This window comes from Zophobas morio, unplaced genomic scaffold (assembly GCF_036711695.1).
Source record: "Zophobas morio isolate AGI-343-1 ecotype UQ-CSIRO unplaced genomic scaffold, CSIRO_AGI_Zmor_V1 ptg000007l, whole genome shotgun sequence".
NCBI lineage: Eukaryota > Metazoa > Arthropoda > Insecta > Coleoptera > Tenebrionidae > Zophobas > Zophobas morio.
Genome location: NW_026972112.1, coordinates 6,265,390 through 6,279,033, shown reverse-complemented (window position 1 = coordinate 6,279,033; position 13,644 = coordinate 6,265,390). Strand labels below are relative to the sequence as shown.

General features: G+C 32.7%; 2 protein-coding genes across 2 annotated transcripts in view; both read right to left on the bottom strand.

Moving 5' to 3' along the window:
• Nucleotides 1-13,644, bottom strand: part of LOC135124366 (odorant receptor 67c-like) — a 30,339-nt gene that overhangs the window by 1,524 nt on the left and 15,171 nt on the right. Inside the window, exons 2-3 of the mRNA XM_064049390.1 lie at nt 13,042-13,172; nt 12,422-12,992 (exon numbers count right to left, since the gene is read on the bottom strand). Coding sequence (XP_063905460.1) covers nt 12,422-12,992; nt 13,042-13,066 — 596 coding nt within the window. The 5' untranslated portion in view covers nt 13,067-13,172. The remainder of the gene's footprint in view (nt 1-12,421; nt 12,993-13,041; nt 13,173-13,644) is intronic.
• LOC135124043 (odorant receptor 82a-like) lies at nt 4,872-5,645 on the bottom strand. Its single transcript, XM_064048902.1, has 5 exons — nt 5,552-5,645; nt 5,384-5,483; nt 5,238-5,330; nt 5,024-5,179; nt 4,872-4,974 (listed from the first exon to the last, which is right to left on the bottom strand). The coding sequence occupies exons 1-5, from the start codon at nt 5,638-5,640 to the stop codon at nt 4,930-4,932; spliced, it is 483 nt and encodes a 160-aa protein (XP_063904972.1). The 5' UTR covers nt 5,641-5,645; the 3' UTR covers nt 4,872-4,929.

The following is a 13,644-nucleotide window of genomic DNA, read 5'->3' as shown; positions in this document are numbered from 1 at the left end:
AATAATCAGATATTACGTTTACAACTTACTCCAAGAAAAGTGAATATATTTTTTTTTGTTTCTTGTTATCTTACAATGGTCTCATCAACTCAACCGTTGAATACAGACTGATATTAATTTTTGCTGGACAAGCTAAGCATTGAATGAGAAAATATATTATCAATCCAACAGCATACAATTTTATTCTTTAGTAGCTTATTACGAAAATAATACTTTATTATAGCACTTACGTGAAGTGCTTGTAAAAAATATCAGCTAATATTGTAACGGAAATGATAGTGGAACCGGCGCATCCACCAAAATTCAATACCTAATACACGTAGTAAGCTTATTCTAATATTATAAGTTCGGTGCAATTCTAACCTATTATTTAAAGACAGTAATTTGAAGAGAGAATAAATATATGTTGAATTCATTTGAAATAACCCTGTCACAAACCCACAGGTTGTTAAAAAACGTATTTAAAATCAATTTTTTCCACGATTAATCTAATACTTTTCGTCGGTTTGTCGTCTGTGATTTTTTTTTTAATAAACGTATCTTTCAAAAATAAATTTCAATTATGTTGTTATAATCACGTCAAGGATATTGCCGCGAAAGCTTTAAAAAATTACGGGTTTATTTATAGAATTGTAGTGTAGACACTTTTCCGAAATCGGAATTTTATGTAACCTTTTCTTTTCGTTAGTTAGGTCAAAAATTGACTATAACGCTTTAGTTTAATAACCTATATAAGAGAAAAGTTAATTCTAAAATTTCTTTCATATTTGTTTGATGGTGTGGATCCTGTTCACGATTTATCAGTCTTTATGACTGTCTAAATTCTCTTGAATCATGTGGAATAATAATTATCGCATTAAAATTTCTGTTCAATTAAGTCAATGATCTAATTGTCGTTTCAAGTTTTTCAATTTTCTTTACGATCACCACTATTTCGGCGTGTTTGTATCATTTTTATGCCCAAGAACTCACGACAAATACCACACGCATCTGTATAACTGGTTGCCTAGATGCTTCACATCTTATTAAAAAATAAAACTAATTCATTACAATAAGAAGAAACCAAGCTATTGTGATTGAACATAACAATAAATATTGAAAATGTTCACTATTTTGTTCAAAGCACATATTCATCCTATTTTTAATTTCAAAAATGTTCTGTAAAATCCTTTCATCAATGTTTTGGACCCATTGTTCAATTTCATTTGCAGCAGGAACTCCTGACTGCTGAGACAGTCTTGTTAGAGATGTTTGCGAAATATTCTCGAGCCTCCTCAAATCATCAACAACTTCCTCAGATACTGAAGGTCTTCCGGACGACTTCCCGTTGTTGAACAAATATGTTGTTTACATTTCTAGTGTGACTCTCTAAGGATGTTTCTTGAATTTTAAAATCGGGCTATTTGGCCAGACATTTCTGCTTACAAGCGGTTACAGAATACACACATTCTATGTTTACGAATGTTTCATTGCGATAATAAGACAACAATGAAAGTGTCTCATTCAACAGAATAAACCATATTCCGGGTGTTCGCTTCCTAACACAAATACAAAATTTTCGTACTCAAAGCACCAAGAGTTTTGAAAACGACTGCTTTGTTGTTTTGAGCTTGGGTTAACGAGAATTATTGTAATTCACGCTTGAAAAACGTTAGAACAATAAAAGCGATGACTTTAAAAATATGTAGATGCTTTGGTCAAAATATTGTGATAACCCAAATATCTAGCCTTAAATTGACACTTGAAAAAGTTTGAAAGGCTCGCGGAAAATTGAAAAATTAAAAATTTGATCTTGGCTGTAATCGTCTGACAAAATAGAACCCTACGTTGTCCTTTTTTTTAATGGTGGACCCCAAGGATGGAAAAGTACCGCTAAATAAAACACCAAATTTCTGGAGGACGCAAAATTATTTATTACACCACTGACAAAAAAAAAGAAAAGCTGCGTGCGAGGGTGACTCGTTACTTGTCCTCAGGCTGCCCAATGAATCGCTTCTCAGCTCCAAAAAAAAACTTACCGAACTTTGGATGAAATTTAAATAAAATCAAATTAGACTGAATCAGTGCAAATATTTGAATATCACAGATTTAATAAAACAAAGCAAAATCTGAAGTAAAGTAACTGGATGCAAATACACAAGTTATTACAGACGTGTGGCGGCTAGGCGGAGTTTGGGGCTCCCGGTCGTGGCTGTTCTGCCCCCCCGACGATGATTCTATCTATCGAAAGCCTACTGCACAGCACCCCTCCATGACGAACATACCATGCTATTCAGGCCGTTACGGTCGAAAACTCGTGGTTGGAAGTCACGGCTATAAATAACCTGCTCGACTAGGAACCGCGCCCTCCGCTTCTGCCACATGTTTCTGTTATTTACCTCAATTCCATTTTAAATGTTCAATTTCTTAAAACTATGATATTAAACTACAAATGAACAAGTGTCAAAGTTTCAAAAAACAGCACTAAACAACATTTAACGTAGCCATACAATCTTGTGAAATTTTAAACAACAAATAATTCTTATTTGAGATTAAAACTGGACAAAAAATCTGCTGTGAAATAAACTTGTGAAAATAAAAATATTACTTGAGGTTAAAACCGCAGAGCATGGAATTTTACGTTCAATTTGAATTATACAACAAAGAAAATTTCTAAAGTTAAAATTGTGAGATAGAGAAAAATTGTATGAGGTAAAAATTGTAAAGCTAACAAATTTACATGAGATTAATATTTACCACACTTTATCAAGGATTCAAACAAAGAATTTAGGTATATGATGTTACATTGTGCCATGATCCAAGTGATTGGTTACTTAAAACAATTTGTTTTGACGGTTCATATCGTGAAACCCAAACAAGGCACATGATAAATAAACATACAAATATCCATTCAGCGTTGCGAGAAATAAGCGTCTTGGTGATGTAATTTTTAGCGTTTCGAGGAAATGCCTCGGTGATGTAATTTTTAACAAATCTTGTGTGAAGAATTAAGAAGTGTTAAACTGTAACACTTATATGCCTCCAAAAACCTCATTCATAACTTGTAAACAAAGGGTGTTACCCTGACTAAGTGAATTTCATGAAATCTCCTAGTAAGTGTTTCTCTAAACGAATCTACTGTCTGTTAAATTGTGTTAGAACCAGCTAACGATTAAAATCTTAACCTGATCGGTGAATTTACAAACAATAAGACAAATTTACAGTACGTGTAGCGTCGGTCGAAAAAAAGCACTTTTTCTGATTAGAAAGCCGCAAGAATTAGCTGCGTGTGTTGGGGAAAACGGTGGTGTAGCTAACTTACAGCGTCTTTTCGCCATGTTCTCATTCACGAAACCAAAACAACAATGACGCTTTCATCATGCTTTCGCCATGCCACCATCTTGCCTACCAACCCTCTAACTAGAATCCTGTAACGAGCTACAACTACCCAACAAGCGTTAACGTGCACATGGTTGCCTATATTTAACCATTTTTTTATTGTTTTTTTTTTTATTTGATTCAAATTCGGTCACCACAATATGTGTGTCTTAGGCGTAATATCTAAGTATTTATTTTTACTTTTGTAGAAACAACAATTTAAGAAATGTCGCAAGGTGAAGAAGACATTCCGAATTTGTTTTTCTTTTCAAAATTAAAGGAGAGTTAAAGAACGTTCTCTTTATGTTTCAAAAAGTCCTATTCCGCATATTAAGAAACCTTATGATTTCCGTCATGATAAAAAAATGCTCGCACTAAACTTAGGAAATCTATTTAAAGAGTACAGTCAAAATTTTGTAATAACTACAATAAAAAGAGTAATTTCAAAATATGAATGCTGGAAATGAAACAAATTGCGCACATTTAAACTTAAAACCGTTTGAAAGAAGCCGTTTCTCTCGACCTCGTGTAAACTCTCAAATCATGTAGAATCTCGTTCACGTCGCCCTTAAGAACCGATAACTCAGCTACAATCACCTGAATATCTTATCATTTTTTATCAGTTGTTTGTGGAATAATATTTTCGTTGTTGCCCGATTCGCATTCTTTTTTAAACTAAATTATCTAGCAACACTTTTGTAATAATATTCCATAAAAAGTTTCCAGTTTTCAAAGAACATCTCTAACTTCTCTTTTACTTCTCCAGTGTATACTAAAAACTATTGCAATAAGGTCCATTCCGCTAACTTGCAAGTTTTCTCGACGTTTCTTGACCTCGTTTCCGTCCGTTTGTTTGTTATCTGTCTATGTTAATTCAATATAATTGATAAAAGATTGATACAAAAAGTGTGTCGTTCTAAGATTTACTTACTTCATACTATAAAACAAATGTTCCAGATATACTGTGCTGCAAGGAATTTATCGACCGCTTATTTTTGTTTATCGTTACTCTATGATAAAAGTTATCCTTCTGTAGCGTGAGAATGAATTTGGAATATTGTTACAAAATAAACCCCGGTACGCTGCCGCGGTACCACGCCTATGGGTTTTCTAGTATGTGCAGGTGACTCATCGTCGGTGACGAAAAGCCTGGAAGCGGAAGTCGCGATGGGTATTCCAGAACAAGCCTAGAAGCGGTGACGGAGAACTTCGATAAGAACCACGTGGCTGTTTAAATGGGAACCGCGTAGTCTAAATAAAGGAAGAAGTAGAGTCTAATCAAATCTATTCCAGTATCTATTATGTTTTCTAATTTTCTTTCATTTAGTATTTTATTGGTACAGTTTTAATATATTTTTATATATGACATTATACTCTTTTTCCCTAACTACTTAACTTTCGTAACCTAAAAACTATATCAGTAGCAAAATATAGCCAAGAGTGGATAAAAATATTTTCATTAAATTTGTGATTTATTTTATTTTTCACATTTAAACAGTGATCCTATGGTTCTAACGGCGTGCTTGTCATAAAAAAAGACAAATTGGCAAAACAATAATTTCAATGGTACAATTATTTCGTTAAGTAGCACATTATGGTGTACGACATTTTCATCACCTAAAAAATCAAATTAAGTATGAATTCAAACACGTATTCTTTATACTACGGAAACAAAAAGTGAGTAGGAAACCACATCGAAAGGACCTGCGGTAACTGAAAGAGTCTTTTGCGACCTAAACAGCATGAAGATGACATCTTTCTGCAAGCTCGGTTCGGCTTGATACCATAGTGAATTCCAAACTTTGGTGGAAAACAACTCACTCTACAATAATTCGATAGTTTAAATTGTCTAGTATCGCAAAAATAATATATATTTATACCGCACTTATCAGGTGCTGCCCACCATAACAAGCCATAAATAACGATAAAATCCATCCAAAAACGTGAATTGCGGTGCACACTTGAGACTCCCCCTGAATATTTCTGTTTTATTTTTTAATTTTTTATTTTATTTACAGTGACTTACATCGACAAGTGTTTTCTCCAAGCATCCACAAATTGCGGCTGTCATAGTTAAATGAGCGAACATATCATTGTAAAAACAGCCCCTTAGTCTAGCAGCATATCTAAAAATATAAAATTTTGTTACAAAATTATGTATTTGAAACACAACTTGTCTTTTTTATATACTCACTCTAATATTTCAGTGTGATATAAAATACACTGTTGCATTTTCCTTTTCCGTATTGCCGTGCTCCTGCTTTCAAAACACTCTTCAATCATTTTTTCTAAATGTTCTATTCTGAGTACAACATAATGAGCCATTTCCAGCATAAGAAAAGAAATAATGAATACAAGCTTCATCAACGTCTGTATTGATACCATCACATAAAAATACACCATTTGATAAACTGGAAAATAGTTAATGTCGATTGGACTCCAAATGGCAGTTGGAAATCCACAATTTTCGTGTAGGTTTTTCTGCGCATTGTTTTTTTGACATTTGGACCTTTGACCAAACTTTATTGAACTGTACAAAACGACGGAGAAAATCGCGTGCATAAAAGCACATTTGGACCATAAATTTAATTTTTTTTCAAGACTCTTGAAACCTGGAGGCGTTCCGAATCTTTCAAAGTTAGATAAATCTTGGAGGAGTAATGCTATTTTTGACTGATTTTTCGTAAAAGCAAAGACGCTGTAGTATGTGCCAAGAAAACAAACAATTAAAGCAACGTCTTCGCTAACGTTAACGTCGACGTTATCTGTAATGTCGAGTATTAGTAGTGTTTGTTGAAGTATACGTAATAATACCTTTTAATGTTACCAGAAGATGCATCAATATTGACAAACACCACGGAGTCGTTATCAAAAGAAAGATGACAATGGTGAATTTCTGACTGTGTCTGGGATTGTTTTCATTTTCTTCACTTGGCCAAATGAAACTGTAATGTAGAGTTTTTCGAGTGATGCTGCATATTTTCACCTCAGTGTCTGGCGGTTGCATTTTGTTGCAAATTTCGGACTGCATTAATGAAACCCAGACGTTCTAAATTTCCGAATAAACACTATTGTTTTTATATTTTTAAATGGAAAAACGTTTACTACTTACGGCAAGAACAGTAAACAGATCTTTTATCTATTGCTGGTCGTGTTCATGCAGTGGTCTTAGCAGCTCAACGGTTTAGTATAAACTGATATTAATTTTTGCTGGACAAGATAGGTACGCATTGAATGAGAAGGAATCTATTATCAATTTTATTCTGTAGTAGCTTACTACAAAAATAATATTTATATGTAGCACTTACGTGAAGTGCTTGTAAAAAAAATACGAGCTAATATTATAAAAAAAAATTATAGTGGAACCGGCGCATCCACCAAAATGCAAAACATAATAAGTACGTAGTAATAGGTAGTAAGCTTATTGTAATATTATAAGTTCGATGCAATTCTAATCTATTATTTAAAGTCAGTAATTGAAAGAAAGAATAAATACCGCGACGAGGAAAAAATTCTGACCGTCAATGTCATTTTTTTTACACAGAATTAACTGGCAGACACTGACACTGACGACCAGAATTTTTTGCTCGCGACCATATATGTTGAACTCATTTTAAATAACCCTGTCACAAGCTCACAGGTTGCTAAAAAACATCTTTAAAAGTAATTTTTCCCACGATTAATCTAATATTTTCGTCGGTCTGGCGCCTATCGATTTTTTTTTGTAAACGTGTTCGTAGTAATAATTAAATTTAAATTACGTTGTCGTTACATCAAGTCGCGAAAAGTATCAAAATTTACGGATTTATTTATAGAATTGTGAACACTTTTTTGTACTGCCATATCTGAAAGTGTTACACACTGCTACAAATTCATCATTTTCCCATTGCTTTTCATTGATTTTTGAGAACCTAATTTGCTTATCTTGCCCGAAATTTTTTGAAAACGACTGTATACTACAAACTGCAATTATAAATTACATTAACGTGTCGAACTTAATTATCGATTATTGTTCTAATGTTAACTATAACTCGTTAAATTCAGTTTAAAATGGTAAAAAATGTGCGAGTTTTGATTTCAATATTTAGAGTATATTTCCCTGATGAATTGTAGGTTAGTACCCATGAATGTCAACATCAGTACCGCTTCCCAAATTTTGTTCGCATCAAATCGGGAGTTATCTCGTCGGAATTTATTTTTTTCATGATAACCCTTATAAGTTAAAATAAAGATATTATGTAATATTAAAGTAAACATAAAAAAACGTGCTATGCGTGTGTTTCAAGTGAGTTTTTTCTAATACAAAATTTTTTGATAACATCATCAACATTGTCGCAAGAACTGTATATCAATTTACAAGATGCAGGGTAATACTAATAACTTGCCTAATTCATTAATTTTTTTGACTTACCCTTTATAACCAAATCTAAAAAACATTAATGCAATAGTAAATTGCAAGTACAGTTTAATCATATTTTGCACATTTTCGAAAGGATTTATTCGGGAAAATTTTGAGACGACTTAATCAATTTTTGAGGTTAATAAACAAATACATTTTGATTAACAACATGTTTTTAATTTCTTCCAAAGAAATAAGTATTTTGTAGTTAAGCTCCGCCCCTTTGGTTCACGGCGAATAAAAAAAATCATCACAATTAAGAGAGGACGGGTGGGGGGGGCTTACATTTTGCCTTTTTGTTTTAATATGTGTAGACTTCTTTTCACAACATGAGACTTAAAACATGTTTATAATGGAAAATTTGTATAAGGAAATATCGATTTTGCAATTAGGCTCCGCCCCATAATTTCAAAATCCATATTTCCTTGCAAAAATGTACTATTTTAACCATGTTTTAAATAATTTCTTGTTGTGAAAAGATGACTATATAGATTAAGAAATTCACAATTGAGACAGGGTGGGTGGGGTTTATATTTTGCCTGTGTATACTTCTTTTCATAACATGAAACTTAAAACATGCTTAAAATGGAAAATTTGTATAAGAAAATATGGATTTTGAAATTAGGCTCCGCCCCATAATTTCTAAATTCATACTTCCTTGCAAAAATGGTACTATTTTAAACATGTGTTAAATTTTAAAAGATGGCTATGTATGTTAAAAAAAAGGCAAAATATGCTTACAATAACTTCAAAATGTCTGGAAGATTTCAAAGTATCAGTTTTGCAATTCTTGATTTAATCAATACAATAAGAGTCCGTTATTAATTTTTTTTAAACATCCTGTATAAGCAAATCTAAAAAATATTAATGCAGTGATAAATCACAAGTATTGACTCATCATATTTTGCTCATTTAAGATAGGATTTATTGAGCAAAATTTTGAGTCACCATTTTTTTAGGGGGGATGAGGAAATATATTTTTATCAAAAACTTACCATGGTTATGATAACTTTCAAACATCTCCAAAATTTCAAAGCATTCGGGTTTGTAGTTCCTGATTAAATCAATAAAATAAATTCACGCATTCATTAATTTTTTTGACTCACCCTGTGTATGCAAATCCAAAAAATATGAATGGAATGATAAATTATGAGTACAGAGTCGGCATATTTTGGACAATTTAGATAGGATTTATTCGGCAAACTTTTGAGCTGAGTAAATATATTTTCGTTAAATATAAATATCTAATATGAATCTTTTAATTTTCTTTTTTAATTAATACATTTAGTTTTCTTTGGATAACACGATTACGTAAGAACATATTTCACATGGTAATTTCTCCCAGAAAAATAAGGATTTTACAATTAAGCTCCGCCCCTCGGCTTACGACGAATAAAAAAAAATCATTAGAATTGAGATAGGGCGGGTGGGCGGGGTTTATATTTTGCCTTTTTTGTAATATTTTGCAGTTAAGCTCCGTCCCTTGGTTCACGGCGAATAAAAAAAAAATCATCACAATTCAGATAGGGTGGGTGGGTGGGGCTTATATTTTCGTCACTTCCGACCTCATTTTTTCTATAACTCCAACCGACTTTCAGAGTCGCCCATTGAAATATCTCAAATTTTAAAAATCTCAAAAAATTCCAATTTCACTCTGAATATTTTGAAAATATTGCTCCGTGACCCTAAAGACGCTACGTTGTTGGAATCAACACGTCAAGATCTATAACCTTGAAATTTTCCACTATGTATACTTTTTGACCGTTTTTCCAGAATCGCTCACCGAAATATGGCACTTTTTAAGAATTTCTAAAATTTCGAATTTCACTCCGAATATTTCGAAAATATTGCCCCGTTATTGAAACAAAAATGCAAACCCGCCCACCCGCCCTATTTCAATATTGGTGATTTTTTTAATTCGCTGTCAACCAAAGGGGCGGATCTTAACTGCCAAATACTTATTTCTTTACAGGAAATTAAAAACATGTTTTTGAGTATCATGTTATTGAAAGAATACTATGTATATTAAGAAAAAGGCAAAATATTAAACCCCGCCCACCCACCCCATCTCCATTGTAATCAATTTTTTATTCCTAGAAACTCAAAACACGTTTGAAATTTATAAATTGTTGTAAGAAAATATGGATCTTGCAATTAGGCTCCGCCTCTAGGTCTGCCAACGAATGAAGAATTTATCACGATTGACATCGAGACGGTAGGTGGGGCTTCTCTTTTCGTTTTCTTTTTTAAATAATACAATTACTTGTCTTTGTATAACAAGGTTACTTAAGAACATATCTTGCATGGTAATTTCTCCTAAGAAAATAAGGATTTTACAATTAATCTCCGCTCCTCGGCTTACGACGAATAAAAGAAATCATCAGAATTGAGGCAGGGCGGATGGGAGGGGCTTATATTTTGCCTTTTTTTCTTAGCCATCTTTTCACCACAAGAAACTTAGAACATAGCTAAAATGTTACATTTTTGCAAGGAAATTTGGATTTTGCAATGATGGGATGGGGCCTGATTGCAACATCGATATCTCCTTATACAAGTTTTCCATTTTTAACATGTTTTAAGTTTGATTCTGTGAAAAGAAGCCTACACAGAGTAAAACAAAAACACTGCAAGGCTTCAGAGTAGGTATTCGGTTTTGCAGATTCAAAATTAAATTGCAAAATGTTATGTACATTTCGGGTAAAAAGTTCAATACGGAATTAGAAACTACATGTGTAGGACTATGGTATTTCATACAAAAAAACCCCAGACGGACAAATAGACGGACAGACGGACAGACAGACGGAAACGGAAGACTTATTTCTTCGTGCTCTAGAGATCATGAAAGTTCGAAAAAACGTAAAAGTAGAGGTCGCCCGACGGACTCTATTACAGAAATTGGATGTTAGAATATTTATTATATTATTAATATTTGTTAGAATTGAAATAGAATAACTAACTTTAGTTAGATGTTATGTACGAATTGAATTGAATTGTTTTGTTTTAAATGAAGAGTTAACTTTTCAGTGAATTTGCTGAATTTTTTTGAAAAAGCAAATGATAAAATCGCAAAGTAAAGAAGACTTTCCGATTTTTTGATATTATTTTATTAGGAGAGTTAAAAAACGTGCTTTTAACCTTATGATCTCTGTAATTTTGCTGAAAAACCAGGTCATGATATAAAAAATGGTTCCAGTAAACTTAGTACATCTAATCAAAGAATACAGTCAAAATTTTGTAATAACTGCAAGAAAAAGGTCATTTAAAAAAATGAATACTGGAAATGAAACCTTGTTCAAAAAATTTCGCTCATTGAAACTTAAAACAATTTCAAAAAAGCCATCGTGTAAATTCTCAAATCATCTGGAATCTCACGTCACCCTTAGGAGCCGATAACTCAGCATACAATCGCTTTAATATCTTATCACCGTTTTATCATTTGTTTGTGGAATAATATTTCCGTTGTTAACCGATTCGCATTCTTTTTTAGACTGAATTATCAACCGAAACCCTTATAGTAAATATTCCCTAAAAACTTAGCTTAACTGGGGCTCATCAGCAAACTGCTACAAAATATTTTTCAAAGAACATCTCTAATTCCTGTTTTGCTTCTACAGTGTATGCTAAAGACTAGTTAGTGTAATAAGATCGGCGGCGAATGACTACTTTCAAGTTTTCTCGACGTTTCTTGTCCCCTAGAGTATGAAAATCCCGTTTCTGTCTGTCTGTCTGTTATTATCTGTCTATATTAATTCAATATAATTGATAAAAGATTTATATAAAAAAAGTCTGTCCTTCTAATATTTATTTACTTCAAACTGTAAAACAGAGATTTCAAATATAGATTAGTGTTGGAGCGACACCTAGTGTATAACCAGAAATTAAATCAGAAGTGGAAAGTACACAACAATGAGATGAAAATGTTTTCATTAAATTGTGATTTATTTATTTCCTTTTTTTTTAGATTTAAAAAATAAAATTCCTATGGTGTTAGTGCCATACTTGTCACGACAAATTAGCTAAACAAAAATTTCAATAAGTCTTATACCTACTATTTCCCTTTTGTTAAGTAGCACATTATGGTGTACGACATTTTCATCACCTAAAAAATCAAAATAAGTCAGAGTCCAAACACTTCTTCCTTATAATACAGAAACAAAAAGTGAGAAGGATACAACATCAAAAGGACCTGCGGCAACTGAAAGAGTCTTTTGTGACCTAAACAGCATGAAGATAACATCTTTCTGTAAGCTCGGTTCTGCTTGATACCACAGGGAATTCCAAATTTTGGTGGGAAACAAGTCACTCTACAATAGTTCCATACTCTATATTGTCGAGTATTGCAAAAAGAAAATATATACCGCACTCATGAGGTGCTATCCACCATAACAGGCAAAAAATAACGATAAAATCCATCCAAATATGTGAACTAGGGTGCACACTTGAGATTCCCCCTGAATATTGATGTTGTATTTTTTATATTTTGATTTTATTTACAGTGACTTACATCGATAAATGATTTCTCCAAGCAGCCACAAATTGCGGCTGTCATAGTTAAATGAGCGAACATATCATTAAAGAAGCAGTTGCTTAGTCTAGCAGAATATCTGAAAAAATAAAATTTTGTTAGAAAATTATATATTTGACACAAAACCAGTCTTTACTTACTCTAGTATTTCAGTGTGATATAAAATACATTCAATCATTTTCCTTTTCCGTATTGTCGTGTTCCTGCTTTCAAAACACTCCACAATCATTTTTTCTAAATGCTCTATTCTCAGCACAATATAATGAGCCATTTCCAGCATTAGAACAGAAATCATGAGTACGAGTTTCATCAACGTCTGTATTGATACCACCACATAAAAATAAACCATTTGATAAACCGGAAAATAGTTAATGTCAACTGGACTCCAAATGGCAGTTGGAAATCCACAATTTTCGTCCAGATTTTTCTGCGCATTGTTTTTTTGACATTTGGACCTTTGAACAAACTTTATTGAACTGTACACAACCACGGCAAAAAAAGCGTATATAAAAGCACATTTGGACCACAGATTTAATTTTTTTTCAAGATTCTTAAAACCTGGAGGCATTCCATATCTTTCAAAGTTGGATAGATCCTGGAGAAGTAATGCTATTTTTGACTGATTTTTCGTAAAAGCAAAGACGCTGTAGTATGTGCCAAGAAAACAAACAATTAAAGCAACGTCTTCGCTAACGTTAACGTCGAGCTTATCTGGAACGTTGAGTATTAGTAGTATTTGTTGGAGTATACGTAATAATACCTTTTAATGTTACAAGAAGATGCATCGATATTGAAAAACACCACGGAGTCGTTATCAAAAGAAAGATGAAAATGTTGAATTTTTGACTACGTCCGGGATTGCTTTCATTTTCTTCACTTGGCCAAATGAAACTGTAATGGAGAATTTTTCGAGTGACGCTGCATATTTTTATCTGAGTGTGTCGCAGCTGCATTTAGTTGCAAGTTTCTAATGAAACCCACTACAACACTATATGTTTTTATAATTCTTCCTCCTCCAAGAACAGGGAATGGACTTTTTATTTGTTGTTGCTCATTGTTCACATTGTTCAACGGTTTAGTACAGACTGATATTAATTTTTGCTGGACAAGATGAGCATTGAAGGAGTATATGTTACCAACTAAATAACATACAATTTTATTCTACAGTAGCTTATTATGAAAATAATACTTTGTATGTCGCAGTTACGAGAAGTTCTTGAAATAAATTATGTAAAGTAAATAATACTGGAACCGGCGCATCCACCAAATTGTAAGACATTATACAGTCAGCAACCTATTATTTAAAATCAGTAATTTAAATAAAGGCCTCGCATTCCCGACTGTCTGTCGTCTGTAGATTTTT

Coding starts and splice junctions, on each gene's coding strand:
- LOC135124043 (XM_064048902.1), bottom strand. CDS start 5,640: ATGATTGAAGAGTGTTTTGAAAGCAGGAGCACGGCAATACGGAAAAGG. Junction 5,331..5,383: donor TGGAGAAAACACTTGTCGAT/GTAAGTCACTGT, acceptor AGAAATATTCAG/GGGGAGTCTCAAGTGTGCAC. Junction 5,180..5,237: donor GGCAGCACCTGATAAGTGCG/GTATAAATATAT, acceptor GAATTATTGTAG/AGTGAGTTGTTTTCCACCAA.